This window comes from Nothobranchius furzeri, chromosome 7 (genome assembly GCF_043380555.1).
Source record: "Nothobranchius furzeri strain GRZ-AD chromosome 7, NfurGRZ-RIMD1, whole genome shotgun sequence".
NCBI classification, from domain to species: Eukaryota; Metazoa; Chordata; class Actinopteri; order Cyprinodontiformes; family Nothobranchiidae; genus Nothobranchius; species Nothobranchius furzeri.
In genome coordinates, this window is record NC_091747.1 from 71,793,496 (window position 1) to 71,810,613 (window position 17,118).

Genomic DNA, 17,118 nt, shown 5'->3' on the forward strand with positions numbered 1-17,118 from the left:
GGATAATAATGGGAGAAAATATTAATAGCTTTAACTGTTTCTATTGTATGATTAAATAGTGAATATTAATGTGAATGATTTGTTGCACTAGATTAGAATCTAGACCATCTTTTCACTTAATCTACAGGATGGCTTGACAGGCTAGTGTTGGACCTTTGTTAGCAGAAAATCGTGAATTGAACCGAAATCGCAAATTCTAATAGAAAAGTTACAATTCAATCTTTTTTTTAATCGTTCAGCCCTAGTAACAATGTACTTGTGGTGTATATATTTTATTATGTAATGGTTGGCAACATAATCTAGTCTAAATTGTATTAAAATGTAAAAGCGTTAGTGAATTATATGCTACAACGACTTGCCACAGTCCTTCTGCGGTGGATGGAGCAGACTCGTAGCAACAACCAGACGCTAGCTGCAGCGGCTCTGCTCCACACCGCTGCAGACATCCACACATAAAAAAGATGAGGGGATTTTTCTTCCACCTGTAGAGTTTAGTCTTTCACAACTAGCATGTTCTTTCTGAACCACACTTTCTCGTGAGAATGCTACCCGCTAGCTTAGCATTAGCATTTCTGCTTAACTCTTGATCCCAAACTTTGGACCATTTCTGCCTTTTACAATGGTTTCTGTCTTTGCTGGTTTCTCTTTTTTCCTCCACACCACCTAGGTTACCACGTAGTGCGCCAGTAAAATGCGTTCAGACTGTGGAGCACACATTTAACGAAGCTTCGAATGAGTAAAAACTAAATCGGGGAATTTAATGAATCGAACCATTTGAATCATTTGATGATTCGTTTCGGCCCTTGTTCGGGCCACATCGGGAGGAAGCCCTGAAGCTTCTAGACATGACAGCTCAGCGGCCAGATCCACAGACGTTGGCCCAAAATTGGGGAGTATTTTATCACTCTGCTCGCCTGCAGGAGCGAATTCCTCTCCAAGCCACGGGGACCTTGCCACTAGTGGTTGTAATTCTGGAAACCATGATGCAGAGCTGCAATGAGGAGCCACTAGAAGGATTGAGAGCTGCTCCGCCCAGACCTGATCCAGAAACTGGGGGATCAGAGGAAATGGAGGGAATGCGTAAAGCAAAAGTCTGGGTCAGGGTTCTTGAGCAATGGCATCCACCCCATGGGAGATGATCTCTCCACGGGGGACACTGTGCGTTCTCGCGACATGCAAAGAGGTTCACGGCAGCTTTTCGACCCTGCTCCAGATCTGAGTGACCGAGTTGGGTGGAGACATTATTTTGGGTGGCACGGTTCACCTCTGGATATGATTTCTGCACCTACATTCAGAATCCCTGGAATGTAGATAGGTCTGATCTACAGGAGACCCACATGAACCCAGCACAGCAGCTCTCTGGCCACGTGCAGGAGAGGGGTTGAACAAACCTTGCAGTGACTTGGTTGTTTGTGTGAATCAACACATGACAACCCCACAGAATGGAGGCAAGATGCAAAATCATGTTCTGCAACAACATCAGTTCCAGAACAATTATGTGGGCACAAGTGAGTGGGAACCACCGATCACCCATAGTAGGCATGTGCCCTCCCTAACCCGAATGGGATGATTCCATAAGCACAGACATATGTGACATCGCTCATTCTGAGGGGAACCCCGTGCAGCAGGGTCTCAAGGTTTCCCTAGGACCTGAGGTCTCCCTCCACAGAGAGGGAGATGAGCAACATGCATCCTTGTCATGTATCGAATCCACCCTGAGGCGTCCGAACCAACGTTGGATATGCCTCATATGTAACAGCTCGGGCAGGAATACAACATGGCCGGCTGCCATCATGCCCAGAAGAATAATCAGACAGTGCAGTCACCGTGTGACGTGGTTGCGTGCAGCAGATCATCGCTAAATGATCAGCAGATCTGGACTGAGAGAGTCGGGCTCTCGTGGGGTTGGAGTTGAGCTGCACGCCCAGAAAGGTGATGGACTGGGATGTGATCACGGAGCTTTTCTCCCAGTTTATAGAGAAGCCCAGTCTGATCAGATGTAATGCTAGTGTTCTCGTTTGTGACTCAGCTTCTGCCTTGGAGCGAGCCAGGAGAAGCAGGTCGTCTAGATAAAACAGAACCCTCCAGCCCGCCGTGTGTAATGCTTGAAGCGGCGTAGCCGGGCATTTGGAAAAAGGTGCGTGGGGTGAGGGGACTAACTGGAACTGAATGGAACTGTTGACGGATATTGGATCCCGTTAAACGAGAAGTGCAGAAACTTCCTGTTTCAAAATGACCAAACTACCAAAAGCAGAGGCGGGGGCCTAGTAATGTACACTCACAAAAGCTGGTGAACAGCCACAAGCATTGTTGGAACCTACTGCTGCCCCGATCTGGAATATCTGGCGGTGAAATGCAGACCATCCAAGACGGAAAGGGAATTAAGCTCCACTCTGATTGTGGCTACTTACATTCTACCGCGAGCTAATGCTAAGCTAGCACTAGAAATTTTGAAGCTAACACAGAGGCAGCTGTGAATGTGGCGGGGGACTTTAACCATGTGGAATTGAAAGCAGTACTTCTCAGGTTCCACAGATCTATAGAGTTCCCAGTCAGAGACAATATCATTCTAGATCAGGTTTACTGCAAACATCCAGGGGGCATATAAATCCAGAGCAGCTCCACATCTGGGCATGTCAGACCACATCGTTGTGAAGCTGATTCACACATATAAACCTCTGATCTGCAGGACAAAACCAACCACCAGACCACTGCAGGACTGTTTCAAGTGCACTGACTAGGGTGTGTTTAAAGAGGGCACAGACTTGGAGGGGTACACGTCATCTGTACTATCCTATGTACAGTTTTGCACAGAGGCTGCATTGTCTATAAAGACTATCAGGATGTTTCCAAACCAAAAACCATGGTTGGATAAATCAGTGTGATCTCTACTCACTGCTCAAGATAAAGCCTACAGGGCAGCATATAGCAGGGCCCGGGGAGGCCTGAGAAAAGGCATTTGGCTGACCAAACTAAGGTATAAGCAATGCATCGAAGGATACTTTGACAAAGATGACTCAAGGAGTATGTGGAAGGGCATCAGAACCATAATGGATTATAAGCGCAAAGATCAACTGGTCAACCGTGACCCCACACTCTTTGCCCGCGTTGACACCCTTGGCAGCTGTAATACTGAACAGCTTTCGTAGCTGGAGGAGCAAAAGCAGCCCATTGTCCTACAGCTACATCAGGTGAGTTCAACCATGAGAGAAATCAACCCCACCAAAGCTGCAGGTCCAGACAAGGTTTTAGGTCGGACTCTGAGAGCATGTGCTGACCAGCTGGCTGGTGTGTTTTTAGACACCTTTAATCTGTCTCTGCAGATTGCAAAAGTTCCAGTCTCCCTGAAATCCTCAGTTATTGTGCCTGTACCTCAGACATCAGCTACCTCCAACCTTAATGACTATTGTCCAGTGATTATGAAGTGCTTTGAGACGATCCTACTAAAGCACATCAGAGACACCATACCTAGTGGACTGGACAGGTGTCTGTTTGCCTAAAAGGAGAACCAATCTACAGAGGATACAGTCTCAGTTCTGTCCCACCAGCAGCAACTGGACCCCTATGTGCGTATGCTATTTGTTGACGTCATTTCTGCTTCCAATACGGTTAACCCAGGAAAGCTAGCACTGACGCTCCACAATATGGGACTGCTTACATCACTGTGCTACTGGATCAGAGACGTCCTAATTTTATCTACCCTGCTTCTATACACAGGCACCCCACAAGGCTGTGTGCTCAGCCCAGCCCTCTCCATCATGGTCACACGGCAGCATTCTGTCACCTACCCCTCAGATCTGGTCATGAGTTTGCAGAGGATACCACCGTGGTGGATCTAATCTCAGACAATGATGAGACACACTATAGACAGGAGATTCAAAATTTGACCAAATGGTGTTCTTTCAACAATTTGGTCTTAAATACCAACAAAACCAAGGAGGTTAACGTGGACTACAGGATGGTCAGGAAGACGGAACACACCTCTCTCCTCATGCATGGTGAGGTGGTGGAGCAGATGGACAACATCAGATTCTTAGGAGTACATCTAATCTGACCTGGACCCTGAACACCTCCTACCTGGTGAAGAAAGCCCAACGTAGGCTTCAGGAAACTGAAGAGGGCTGAACTCTGCACATCAAAGGACAGAAAGGACCTGGCCCCGGTGGTGAGAACAGTGCAGGGGATTGTGGGCGGTCCTTTGTCTGACCTGGACTCAGGATAGGCTGGCTGGCTTCAGATGAGGGCCAGAGGCATTGCCATGGACCCGACCCATCCGGGTAACTAACTGCTCAATCCGCTCCCCTCTGGGAAGCGGTACAGACACATAAAGATACGCACCACTAGATTGGGATACAGCTTCTTCCCTACAGCTGTAAAATCCACCCACCCCCCTGATTCAGTGTACAGGTTTGAGTAGTGGGATCAAGGTCTGATTTCATCATTTTAATCTTGTTTTTACTTATTTTAAATGTTTGTTCATGTTTTATTATCATCGTGTTACTTATTGATATTTTAGCTGGGACATCAAACGCAACGTCGTTGATGACAAGAGTTCTAAGTTCCTATCGGAACATCGAAGAAGACATCCCTCAGGTTTATGGATATGAACCAATCGCCTGGGCGCACATAATCCAAGATCTATTTGATTGTAAGCATGCAGAAGTGGTTTACCGCTTTTGAGCAGTTGAATGCCGACAGATCAAGAATCGGTCTGGCTCCTGCTGTCTTTATCGGAACCAGGAAATATCGGGAGTAGAACCCTGAGTTGAAGTTGCGGGGTGGGCGTCCAACATGAGCAAGTTCACTCACCCCGGCTTTCCACAGGGGCCGTCAGCAGTCCGTTACTGCAGCAGCACGTCTTGGCCATTCCCACGAGACGCGAAGCAGCAGGGGAGCAGCTGTCACCGACCGAGCACGAAGTCACACGAGTGACTTCGTCAGTAAACACAACAACAAGCAGGAGAAAACTACAACATGGCTCCAAAAGGTTTGTGTTTTATGTTCTGTCCGTTTTATAATCGCCAATACGGACCTGAAAAACAAAGGAGACCGCTAGCTAGGTGATAACTTCTCACGGGGCCGCACGTTTAGTAACCTTTTTTAAAAGTAAAGCAACCGGAAGGCAGTACGTTTCTTTATTCTGAAAATCTCGGGAGCTTCTCTCCATTTCCGCGTCCGATTTCCTGTCTTTCCTTCCCCAAAAATGTCGAACTTGACCCGTTTCAGAGGCGTCACGCGTAGAAAATAGAACCGGCGTGTAAAGACCGCGACATGCTGCTCCTGAGACGCGGCCGACTCGCGCTGCTGACGGCTGCTGACGGCTCCGGTGGAAAAGGTTCTGTTGACCACAGCGGTTCCTATCAGCAGCTATGACGTGCTGCTGCAGTAACGTGCTGCTGACGGCTCCGGTGGAAAGCCGGGGTCAGAAACCAGCTGATCAGAGGCAAGATGTCCGAATATCAGGAAATAATACCGAGTAAGTCTCCAAATCCTGCTCCTTTCTGCTCCCCTCTCCTCCAACTAACTTCTGGTTCCTGAAACAGGAGCACTAGAGCTTTTTCCCACAGAGAACCACTTACCAGGCATTCAATACTGATGAGGCATATAGTATAGAGACCACTGCAGATGTGTTGGAAAAATGAGCAACAAGTGAACTTGGTCTTTCAATACATAATGTTGGAAGTACCACAACCTCTCTGGAACCTTTTCACAATAGAGAGAGAGAACACCATCAACAAATAAAATATCAAAATAAAATATGACTAAGTTACACGATGTGGAGGATTTAAAAAATCCACAAATTGTCATTAAAAACACTATTAATGATGGAAATAATGTGTATAATAGAACAATTGTGGGGCGATTAAGTTATATAAATTTAAAGCTGTTGCTTTATTTTCTGTAGTCTGTTACTTAATGACCAGCCGTGATCAGCAGCAACACCAACATATGGTCAGACCTGCTGCATCAGTGTCACAACCTGGTGAAACATCAGCAACTAGGATGAACATCGGTCATATTTACCACCCAAAACTAACTTCAGGGTCGTTTCATTTATCTTTTCATGGCGATGAAAACCAAAGCTTTTGGGACGCTTTTCTTTTAAATCATCCTAAGACGTTAACTTTAACCTGCAGCTCATCTTAATGGTAAATAGATTCATAGTAAATGTCTGCCTAATAAAAGATAAAACGACTTCCTATTAGGGACGTAAACATAGTTCCTACTTCTGCATCTGTTAATATATAAAAAAAAATATTTAATTAGTAAGAAAATAGCTGTTGACACCTTTCATTTCTATGACAACTAGTAAGAACAATATTTGCACTAGGATCTATTATATTGCTGCTATCTACGGTGGGAATTAGGCTACAAAAAGGTGTGATTGTTGATTAAATGTTAAAATGGCTGACCACACAGACAGGTTGCTACCTGATAGGCTATAATGAAAAAAAGAAAAACGTTTTAATAAAAGTTTTTATCTAAGCATTGTTTTCTATTGCACCAAACGTCTATCGATTTAAATGTATCATTATTTAAATATTGTCCGGATCTACGTGTGTCCATTTTGCCTTTTTAGGACCAGAGCTTCCTGTTGCCATCCCAGAGCTCTAAGCACTATGAGACAGAGGTGGAAAGTAACGAATTACATTTACTCACGTCACTGTAATTGAGTAGCTTTTTTGTATATTTATACTTTTTAAGTCATTTTTAAAAGCTGTACTTTCACTTTTACTTGAGTAAGTTTTTAAAAAAGATTTGTAATTCGCTACATTTTAAATCATATCCGTTACTGAGTAAAAATAAATTGTAGGCTTAATAAATTAAAAATATTGCGTGTAGCAGCGTCGGAACGGAAAGAGACACCTGCATGAGCACCGCGTCTAAACCGTGGGGGGGGGGGGGGGGGGGGGGGTACACTTTTGCTCAAAGACATCAGTTCAGTCGATCCACTCGCTGTTTACCTCCTCTCTCCTTCTTCTCCTGTGGGTTGGAACCCGCACCTTCTTGCACCGGTGTGACGTCATCAGAATTCTGCTTGCTCGGTAGCCGGACTCGGTTCCGTGTTTGAATTGCGTTCCCCTACCGCGCCGCACGGCAGCGGCAAAATAACGTTTAGCGCCCATAACAAGCGGATTATCAGCGCTTTGCTCATAAAACAGAAGACCTGCAGGCCTCTGTGAGTTAAAACATGCTGATACTGTTCAGGTGTAAACATTGTGCTCCATCCCTGTGTCTGAACTCAGAAGTTGCTTCTTGATGCCACAGATATGAGATGATTTAGCTTGTTTCTTTATTTTACTCCAGAATACGAGATTAAATGATTACAAAAGCAGTTCAGTGTAGTTAAATTAGTCATTCAAGTGATTCTAACATGCTGCAGTGTGTGTGTGTGCGCGCGCGCTTGCGTGTGTATGTGCGTGCGTGCATGTGTGTGTGTTACACATATAGGACTGCATGAGACAACATGGTTTCATCAAATCCATGCATCCTATATCTTGGCTGCAGTAATGGCTCAGGAAAATAACTTATATTTCATAAATAATGACGTCTTAATAGTGTCTACGATAATGTTTTATCTTATATTGGACCTATCTTTGGTCTGGGAGGTGCAACATATCATGATACAAGCCTTTTAAAACATGTTAAAGTGTTACAAGAGGAGATAAACGCATGAATTTAAAGTTCATGTTTGGAGACTAACCTTCACAGTGTGGAGGCTCACGCTGGTGAGGAGACACCGTTAGTTCTAGTAACACCTGGGCTCCCACGGCCTATTCTGACAGGATGGACGTTACGGGACCCTTAAGGATTCCAGCTGGATGATTGGAGGATTATTTAGGAAGATTGGGATGAACAAACTGATTTCAGTGGTGAAGGGTTAAATGAGTGAGTGAACCCACCACCAAGGATGAACTCTAAAAATCAGCTGATCTAAATAAGCATGAAGGTCAGAGAGGAGCTCTAGGATGGGCATGGATAAAGGGAACTGTAATGTAGAGGTAAAGTAGGGCAGGGCCAACATTAGCAGCTGTCATACGGTCCATCTAAAGTTAAAGTCCCATTAGTTGTCACACACACTGATGTGTGTGCGAAATTTGTTCTCCGCATTTGACCCATCCCCTGGGGGAGCAGTGAGCTGCAGACACAGCCGCGCTCGGGAACCATTTGGTGGTTTAACCCCCCAATCCAACCCCTTAATGCTGAGTGTCAAGCAGGGAGACATTGGGTATGACCCGACCAGGAATCGAACCCTGATCTCCCAGTCTCAGGGCGGACACTCTACCACTAGGCCACTGAGCTGGTGATCTGAAATGTTTGACTGCATTTGGCTTGTTATGTGACAGGTTAGAGCACAGTCTCATGTTAGAGTTTTGTCCTGAGAACATCGAGATACCTCACACGCTGATGGCATCTAAAAAAGTTATTTTTTCTCAAAATAAAGAATAATTTGAATCACAATTGAGACTTACCATCCTAGAAAAACCTCGTCCAAACAATGTGCACGTCCTGTTCTCACTGATTGGATAGAAATCCCTCCTTCAAGCTGTGCGTGTTTGAGTGTGTGTGTGTGTGTGTGTGTGCGTGTTTGAGTGTGTGTGTGTGTGTGTGTGTGTGTGTGCGCGCACACACACACACGAGTGAATTGTGAACTGGCGTTGTAATTTAGCACTACTTAGATGTAGCCATCCTTACGCTGACAAAAATGTAACTAAGTAACTTTTACTTTGAGTACATTTTGTTTACGATACTTTTTACTTTTACTTTGAGTACAAATTTAGGCAAGTACTTTTACTTGTACTTGAGTAAAAATTTAGGCAAGTACTTTTACTTGTAATTGAGTAAAAAATTATCAAAGTATTGGTACTCGTACTTAAGTAGGAAATTTTAGTACTCTTTCCACCTCTGATATGAGATGTTGCAGCACTTCCTGCTGAGGACTCACTGTGGAGCGTAGGCCATGCACAGGCTTGCCAGGTACCCATTAGAGAAGGAAAACAGAGCCATGGTGATCACGAAGCACCAGTCAGGTCTGAGGAGAGGGGTGAGCTTGGAGTCCGGGATGTTACACATCAAGAACAGAGGGATGAAGACAACGCGGGACAGCACGGCAGCAGGAAGCAGGCGGCTGTCTTTGGATGGCTGCAAAAACAAGCAAAGTGTCTCAGAACCAGAAATAATCTGTCATTTTTCCTCATCCTGAAGGAGCCGACTCACCCACTGGATGAGAGACGGAGCGCTGCGACCGATGAAGTCCATGACGTTAAAAACAACAAAGCAGCACACACATGAGAACACTTTGTCTACAAAACAAATACAGAAAAACAGAAACAACGTGTGAATTTAGGAAAGAAATCCTAAAATAAGACAAGAGTCATGCTTCCTGTCCAGCATGAGGACATATAGGTGTCTCACCCCAGTCAGCCTTCTCTTCGTAGACTGTTTTCACCTTGGCTGTGATGACGGGAAAGACCGAGAGCGTGACAGCAAACACACACGTCACACACGCAGCCATCAGCCAGATCTGACACACGGGAAACACATGAATGGCTGAGCTGAGATCAGTTGAAGAAAGACGCTAACGGACAGACGCAACAAGGCGTTTGATGATGAATGTTAAATCCGATCCGCCCGCTGGAGAAAATAGACCTTGTTTACCTTTTTAAAGACAGCCAGGACAGAAGAGCATTCCTGACTCTCGTCTAGGTCACCGCTGATCTTATCGATTGGCTCCAGGTCTTTCTTTTTACCATTTAGGGCCTTTTCACCTTCAAAAGAACAACAAAAAAGTAAGAGACCACTCAAATCTTCACCAGCGGAAAGCTGACGGAGGCCTGACCTGCACTGCCAAGGAGATCATGGGATGCGTCTGCGTTAGCAGGCTGACTTCTGCTCAAGTAAAAACGGGCAAACTCCTGCAAGACAGGGTCCGAGGAATCGTTATCATTAAGCTAAGAAAATGAAACTCTCAGACAGTAGAGCTGTATTCTGCTGGCTTCATGCCACCTGCGCTCTACTCACCAGGTGCGGTAGCAGCAGATAGCAGAACAGAGTCACCAGTGTGGCCACACATGGAGTGATGAAGTATCCCAATGCAGCTGACTTTCTGTCAGGTTCACCTGCAGACAAACATTCCAGCTCTGATGCATGCTTACATGACCCATCTGCTCTGGATTCCTGGGGTGTTTCTCAACGCCAAGGAGCCTCGCCTTGATGTCTTGGTCCCGCCCCCAGTTGCCTAGGAGATATGTCATCAGGAACCACCAAGGCGTGTTCCAATGTTCGTGTTCTACTGAAGCATCTGTTTGTTTGTTAGTGTGGAGGTTCCTCCAGCCATTTCTCAGTGTTAGTATTATTTAAATATTTTTTTCCACACGCTGGTTTATTATTTCATTTTGTTGCAATATTGTAAGATGTTTACTAATGGGTGCACACATTTAGTAATTTATCTTACACATAGTTTTTTTGATCATTAACTATTTTCATTTGTATTCTGAGATTGGATGAACTGGCAGAGAGAGGACACGCCCAGTGTAACTCCAGGCAGGAAGTGGAACATTCCATCTGGCTCCTGGAAGCAGGGAGCGTGATAATGAAGAAACCAGAAACCAGACGTTCTGAAGCTCTATCGAGTTTACCAGATTTTGTTAGGATGTATTAGTTAAACTTTTTTTGTGGTAGTTATACTTTGTTGACTTAGTTTCCTAGGTTTATTTACTGTTTGTCTTAGTGTTTCCCCTGTCTCTCCCCTCCTCGTTGTCCGTAGGCTAGCCTGTGTGTATAAATTCCCCTGTGTGTCTCAGTTTTGAGAGTCTTGCTTTTTACTTTTAGTTAAGGTTATTTTTGTGGCCATTTTTTCCTTTGGGCCCATTTTTGTTTTGATTTTGGTAAATAATTTTTGAAATAAATGGAGAAGATATTCTTTTTATACCAGTGTCCTGGAGTTTTACTGCTCGGTCCCTGACAGTTAGCCATTTAGCTAGCTGAGCAAGGATACACGGGAGGTGCCTTGTAGCCCGGTCTTAGTCAAACATTTCCCAGAATACACTGCAGTATTTTCAAAAGGATGGCGGATCAGGAGCCGGCTACTTTGGAAGCAAATTTCAATTTTAAATGTAAGTCAACTAATTGTAGCTATCGGGCTGATATCTAAAATGTTTTTTCTGTTTATCCACAGTAGTTCTCTATGGTTGGTTAGTTGCTTAAGAGTCGCAGCTTTGGTGGCCACCAGGTAGTAACTCGCTTACATATTTAGTTTAACCAATATACACAATAAAAAAGTAAGAGGCTTGTTTCACATTTATATTGAACATCCAAAAGTGTTTAAATTAAGTATATTGACGTATAAAATATAATGTTACCTCTTGTGTCACGTGACCCAGATCAGTAACTGGCTGTCCAGCAACTTTCTTGTCCTCAATGCTAACAAGACAGAGACCCTGATCGCCGCACCCCCGGAACTTCAGCCAAAAATCGAGCAAGAAATTACCTCTTTTTGCCCATCAGCCAAGGCCAACATTAGAAACCTGGGAGTTATTTTTGATCCAGCTTTAAGTTTAGACTCACACGTCAAAACCATCTCCCGCTATTGTTTCTTTCAACTGAGAAACATTTCAAAAGTCCGTAAACTGGTTTCTACTGCAGATCTGGAAAAAATCATCCATGCCTTTGTGTCATCACGCTTAGACTACTGTAACGCTCTTTTTACTGGTCTCAGCAAAACCTCCCTCTCACGCCTTCAAGCCATCCAAAATCTAGCAGCCAGACTCCTAACCAAATCCAGCAGACGAGCTCACATCACTCCGGTTTTACAGTCCCTCCACTGGCTCCCGGTAGAATATAGAATACAGTTTAAAGTTTTAGTCCTGACCTATAGAGCTCTTAACAACCAGGCTCCAAGCTACCTATCTGAGCTTTTATCCCCACACACCACCTCTCGGAACCTTAGATCCACATGTGAAAACCTCCTGGCTGTTCCTCGAACCAGACTGAAAACCAAAGGGGACAGGGCCTTTCAGACTATTGCACCCAGACTTTGGAACAGTCTACCTTCAAATCTCCGTCTCTCTAACACTGTAGAGGTCTTTAAAAATCATCTAAAAACTCACCTTTTCATCCAGGCGTTCCCTCCCTAAATGTTTCAGAATGATGGCTTTGTTCGGGTTCACACCTTCCCTTTGTTTATACTCATGATTTTATTTTCTACTTTGTCACTGCTATTGTTTTTCGGATGTTTTTATTGGTTAGAGGTATTTGCCCTGATCTTTATCATGTTGTACAGCGCTTTGTGATTTATATCTGTGAAAGGCGCTCTATAAATAAACTTTTACTTACTTACTTACATGTTACAAGTGTCCTTGTAAGAAGGGTGCATGGCCCAGCAAGACATCGCCTTGCGAGGCCCGGCACCTTGACATTGAGAAACACCCCTGCTGTCTGACACTCCGCTGCTTTCACCCAGCCCTCTACACGGGGAGCTCCAGAGTCACACTACAGAGCAAACTAAAGGTTTTAAATCAACGCTATTTATGGTGCTTTGTCCAAAATGTGGCTCAGCCCTCAGACTGTTTGTGTTGTCTTCAGTTACATTTCTAGATCGTCTTGAACTTTGTCTCTTGGAAGGTTGTTGATGCAGATGTCATGTGGCGGTGGTGAGGACCCAAGATGCAGTACCCAGGATGACACGAGGCAAGGATGATGATTAAGTAAAAGTTCTTTATTTTTAGGTGAGCCAAAAACCAAGTATCTCTAAGCTGGAAGCCAAAAATCCAAAATCCAGATAAATATCTGGGGATCAAAAACTCTGGAATAAACACAGAGGGACGAAACTGACAGAACTACAAACAACATTAATGGACCGACAAAGACAAGGCAGGGCTTAAATAGACTGGGAGAGGCAATCAAGAAAACAGGCAGCAGGTGTGCGGAGTGAGCTGCTGGAGGGAAGGCAGGTGACGATAATAATCTAAATGGGGAAACAGAACAGAGAATGGCAGATAACCCTAAAATACAATATTTAACCCTAAAGACTGAGGGAAAGGCTCACACAAACTATCTGGAGGAGGATATAATACCCACACACATAAACTCTGACACCTATAAACAGAACTGGGAAATGAACACACACACACACACACACACACACACACCGGGGACTGAGAGGCTGGGGGCTACAAGGACACAGAAAATGAAGACCTGGAAGGGCTGGGGAGGAATGAGATGACACGGGACCTGGGAGGAATAATTGTACCGGTACCACATAAGACACAAAGACTGAGAAGACAAGGACACATGAGGGCGCTATGAGACACAAAAGGGAATCTAGAGAGGGATGGAGGACACCAGGAGGCACAAAAAAGGAGGGGGCCGACGCAGACCATGACAGCAGATTGACTTTTTTTTTACATTTGTTTGCTTAATTTAAACAAGAAAATGAGGAGGATCTTTCAAACTATTTAATTGACAATAATAATATTTGAGTTTTATCAGTTATTTCCCAGATCGCTGCTTCACTGATAAAACTCAGTTAATATTATTGTCATTTAAATAGTTTGGCCTTAGAGATTAATTATGTTTCTGTCGTTAGTACATTCATTTGTTTGTAACTAGTTAGTAACTTTTGGAGCCCTGTCAGCACATTTAGAGTCAGGCATTCGTTGCTTACTTAGGATGGAGCAGAGCCTGGCGATGGCTGCAAACATCCCAGCCAGACCCTGGCCGCTCATGAACAGAGTGCTGTACCGAGGAGGAAGCAGGCCGACCACGCCAAAGAGACTGCCCTGCAGCACCGCACTGAACACTTGAGACAGACGAACACACACACCACAAAGTCCTTAATAAGTGTCATGGGAGCTACTTCCAGTCTAGTGCTCTGGTTATAAATGTAAATACCAAATGAGAAAGTCATTCTGTGGTGTGCACATTTATGTTACACAATCACAAACATCCCACTAAAACTGCCCTGATTTCATTATTTATTTACTGATACCAGCTGTTCTCTTGGTCGTAGGTGATCCTCTGGTGCCAGCAGCTTGTGCCGTCATCAGGATCAGGAGCGTCCGGAAAGATGTGCCTTTGTATGATTCCTCCCTTCTCCGGACTTCACTTATTAATATTTGTTTTATTAATTAAACAGATCTCAATTTATACATTTCCTGTTTTGATTGATGTCCATAAATATATGTAAAAACACGCTTGAATTTAAAATGAGCTAACAGTGAGGTGCTAGTTCATATCACATTAAACGTGCACCAAAGTAATCATAATTGAATAAATGTGATATAAGGCGTGGCTGAGACCCCAAAGCTTTAAAACCTACAGTCACGGCACTGCTACGTAGTAATTTTCTTGGCTATGCATCATTATTCTCGTTAGCCATTGGCTAACGCAGATTCACACCAACTCAAATTAAACGTGTTGCATAGTTTTGAGCAGAAGGGGGCGCTAGACTGGTGTTTTTAGGCAGAATTTTGAGTTTTTAAAGAAAATGCACCAAAATTCAAAAATAATGACTAGACATGCCTAAACCACTATTATTCACTCATTTATACAGGTCATCAGAAAAAATAAGTTGATTTTGGTGTGACTTGCTTTATAAGTGTTGTGCCCGAGGACACAACAGTAGCTTCCTCTGGTGGGAGCTGGGATCGAACCTGCAACCTTCCTATTACTGGACAACCTGCTCTGCCTCCTGAGCCACGGCTGTGCCAACAGCTTTTGTACTCATCAAGCAGATGGTGGGCTCGATTTTAGTTATGATGTTTTTGTAGTCCTCGTAGGCAGGAATGAATGATTCTAGCTCCATCCGGGAGAACGAGGCTTTCTTCTTTCCTCCCATTATCTATCTAGCATTGATTAGCAGGGGCTGCCTGTGGACGCGCTTGCCGCTCTTCGCTTGGATTAGAGAGGATAGAATCCGCCTGAGCATCGTTGGTGTTACCGTCGAGTCCTTGAGTGAACAGGTGCGATTTGTCGAACAGGGATGTTCTTCTGAGTTCACTTCAATAGTAAACCGAACTGGTCCCACAATACAGATGATCTGTATAAGAGCCAAAGCTGCCTCCACCTCCTAAGGAGGCTGTGGTCCTTCTGAAGTAATTTCCATCGGCTAAACTTTTTTAATCACCCTGTTGTTGGCTCCATGGACGTAATTTTTGGGGGGGACAGGGGGGACATGTCCCCCCCCCACTTTTTCCAAAGTCAAGTTTTGACCCCTGAACTATTTACCATCCAAAAACAATATTACGCTATATTAATTTGACACTGGTTGAGCTCTAGAACCATGCGGAAACAACCGTTTGTGTTAAAGCCTGTTTCCCATTAGAGCATACTGTAAAGATAATCCCCCCCCACCCCCTTGTCCCCCCCACTTCTAAAGTAAAAATTACGTCCATGGTTGGCTCTGTTATTCTCTGGCTCTGTTGGGCTACAGGCGACTCTGACTGAGACAGGAAGAGACTGAACAAGCTAATTAAGAAAGCTAGCTCAGTTCTGGGCTGCCCACTGGCTTCTGTTGAGGACGCGTGTGAAAGGAGGATAGTGGTGAAGATGACCTCCATTCCCTTTCACTGTGGAGGCCATGGACAGCTCCTTCAGCGGTAGATTGAGACACCAAAGATGTCAGACAGAACGCTTCCATAGGTCATTCATTCCCTCTGCAGTAAGAGTGCATAACTCCTCAGTTTAGCTGGTACTGGCATTATCCAGCTACACAATAGCATCAGCGCTACGTTCAGTACATGTGCAATACCTCAGTGGTTCCCAACCTTTTTCCCAAGGGACCCCGTTTTTTACCAGTCAAATTTTTTACGAGCCCCTCCCATTCTCTCTTCCAGTACAAACAGTATTAAGAAATGATCAAATTATTCAAGCACATTTTAATATGCTTTGATTCAATAGATAACAGTAATAGTAGGCTCCAGTACAGAACCAAGTCATTAACAAAACCAAACAGAGCATAATGTGCTTGACAGTTTGTATTACTTTTCTGAACACAGTTTCTTGTAAACACTGATAAATCAATCATTCCTTTCAATAAACGTTTGACACATAAAAAATACACTGAGCAAAATGTGCTTAAATGTGCATATTACTGTTAATACTAGATTATTTACTGTAAACGCTGTGATTAATCAACCAGTCCTATCTTTAATGAACTTTTGACACTTGAAAATAAAACAGTGAGCTGAGCAAAATGTTCTTAAAAGTGTGTTACTTTTTCTGTACTAATTATTTCCTGTCTTAATATCAGTAAACTTTTCACTCATGAAAAAAAATGTGAGCAAAATGTAGGCTATAAACAAGTAATAAATGAAGTTTTAACCCCTTAAAGTGGAAAGGTCCTGGCGACCCACTGAGAGGCTTTGGCGCCCCCTTGTGGGGGTCGGGACCCCCAGGTTAGGAACCACTGCAATACCTGGATGTACATTTGTATTTCTGTCTTTTATGCTGTTTATTTTTGGAAACTCAATAATATTTGAGTTTCCAAAAAGAAACAGCATAAAAGAAAAAAAAAGAACAAAATTAGAAATGTCTCTATTTTCTATTTTTATTCCTTTTTTTATTGCAGAAGGTCACAATAATAGCCTAATGCCTTTGTGTATTTACCTGTTCTCCCCGTATTTTCTAAGTCTAGGTGCTGCCTCAATGAGTGAATTTCCCCACTGTGGGATCATTAAAGTCTATTCTACTCCATTCTAATATCTCCTTCCATGTTGGGTTGTAGGTGCAAATATTCAAATTACGGGACAACATAATCAGTGGTAAAATGAAAAGGGTTACGATGGAAAAGGCAGATCTGTGAGGCGGTAGAACACAGAGACATCAGTCGACTGGCTTTTGTCTTGATTTGTGCATTTGCTTTTCATTAAAGGTGCGTAAAGTGCAACTAATACAGCAAAATAAGATGATCAGAAACTTACTGTTGATGAACCAGATGGTTGCCATGGTGACTGAAAAGAAAGTGTCTGGCTGCATGGGGATCACCACCAACACAGCAGTAAGGGAGAATAAGAGGAAGATGAAGACCAGGCTGAAGGCCACACGAAGACGCTCCGTCACCCTGCAGAAAGCGTCGTCATCAATATCATCATTATCAACTCCACTATCATCACCCTT

General features: G+C 43.9%; 1 protein-coding gene across 2 annotated transcripts in view; it reads right to left on the reverse strand.

The window, feature by feature from the left end:
• LOC107382287 (equilibrative nucleoside transporter 2) overlaps positions 1–17,118 on the reverse strand; it is a 33,978-nt gene that overhangs the window by 7,427 nt on the left and 9,433 nt on the right. For both annotated transcript variants that reach the window (XM_015954382.3, XM_054751749.2), the window contains exons 5-12: positions 16,923–17,062; positions 13,667–13,801; positions 10,024–10,121; positions 9,842–9,917; positions 9,661–9,770; positions 9,418–9,526; positions 9,220–9,305; positions 8,948–9,144 (exon numbers count right to left, since the gene is read on the reverse strand). In XM_015954382.3, coding sequence (XP_015809868.3) covers positions 8,948–9,144; positions 9,220–9,305; positions 9,418–9,526; positions 9,661–9,770; positions 9,842–9,917; positions 10,024–10,121; positions 13,667–13,801; positions 16,923–17,062 — 951 coding nt within the window. The remainder of the gene's footprint in view (positions 1–8,947; positions 9,145–9,219; positions 9,306–9,417; positions 9,527–9,660; positions 9,771–9,841; positions 9,918–10,023; positions 10,122–13,666; positions 13,802–16,922; positions 17,063–17,118) is intronic.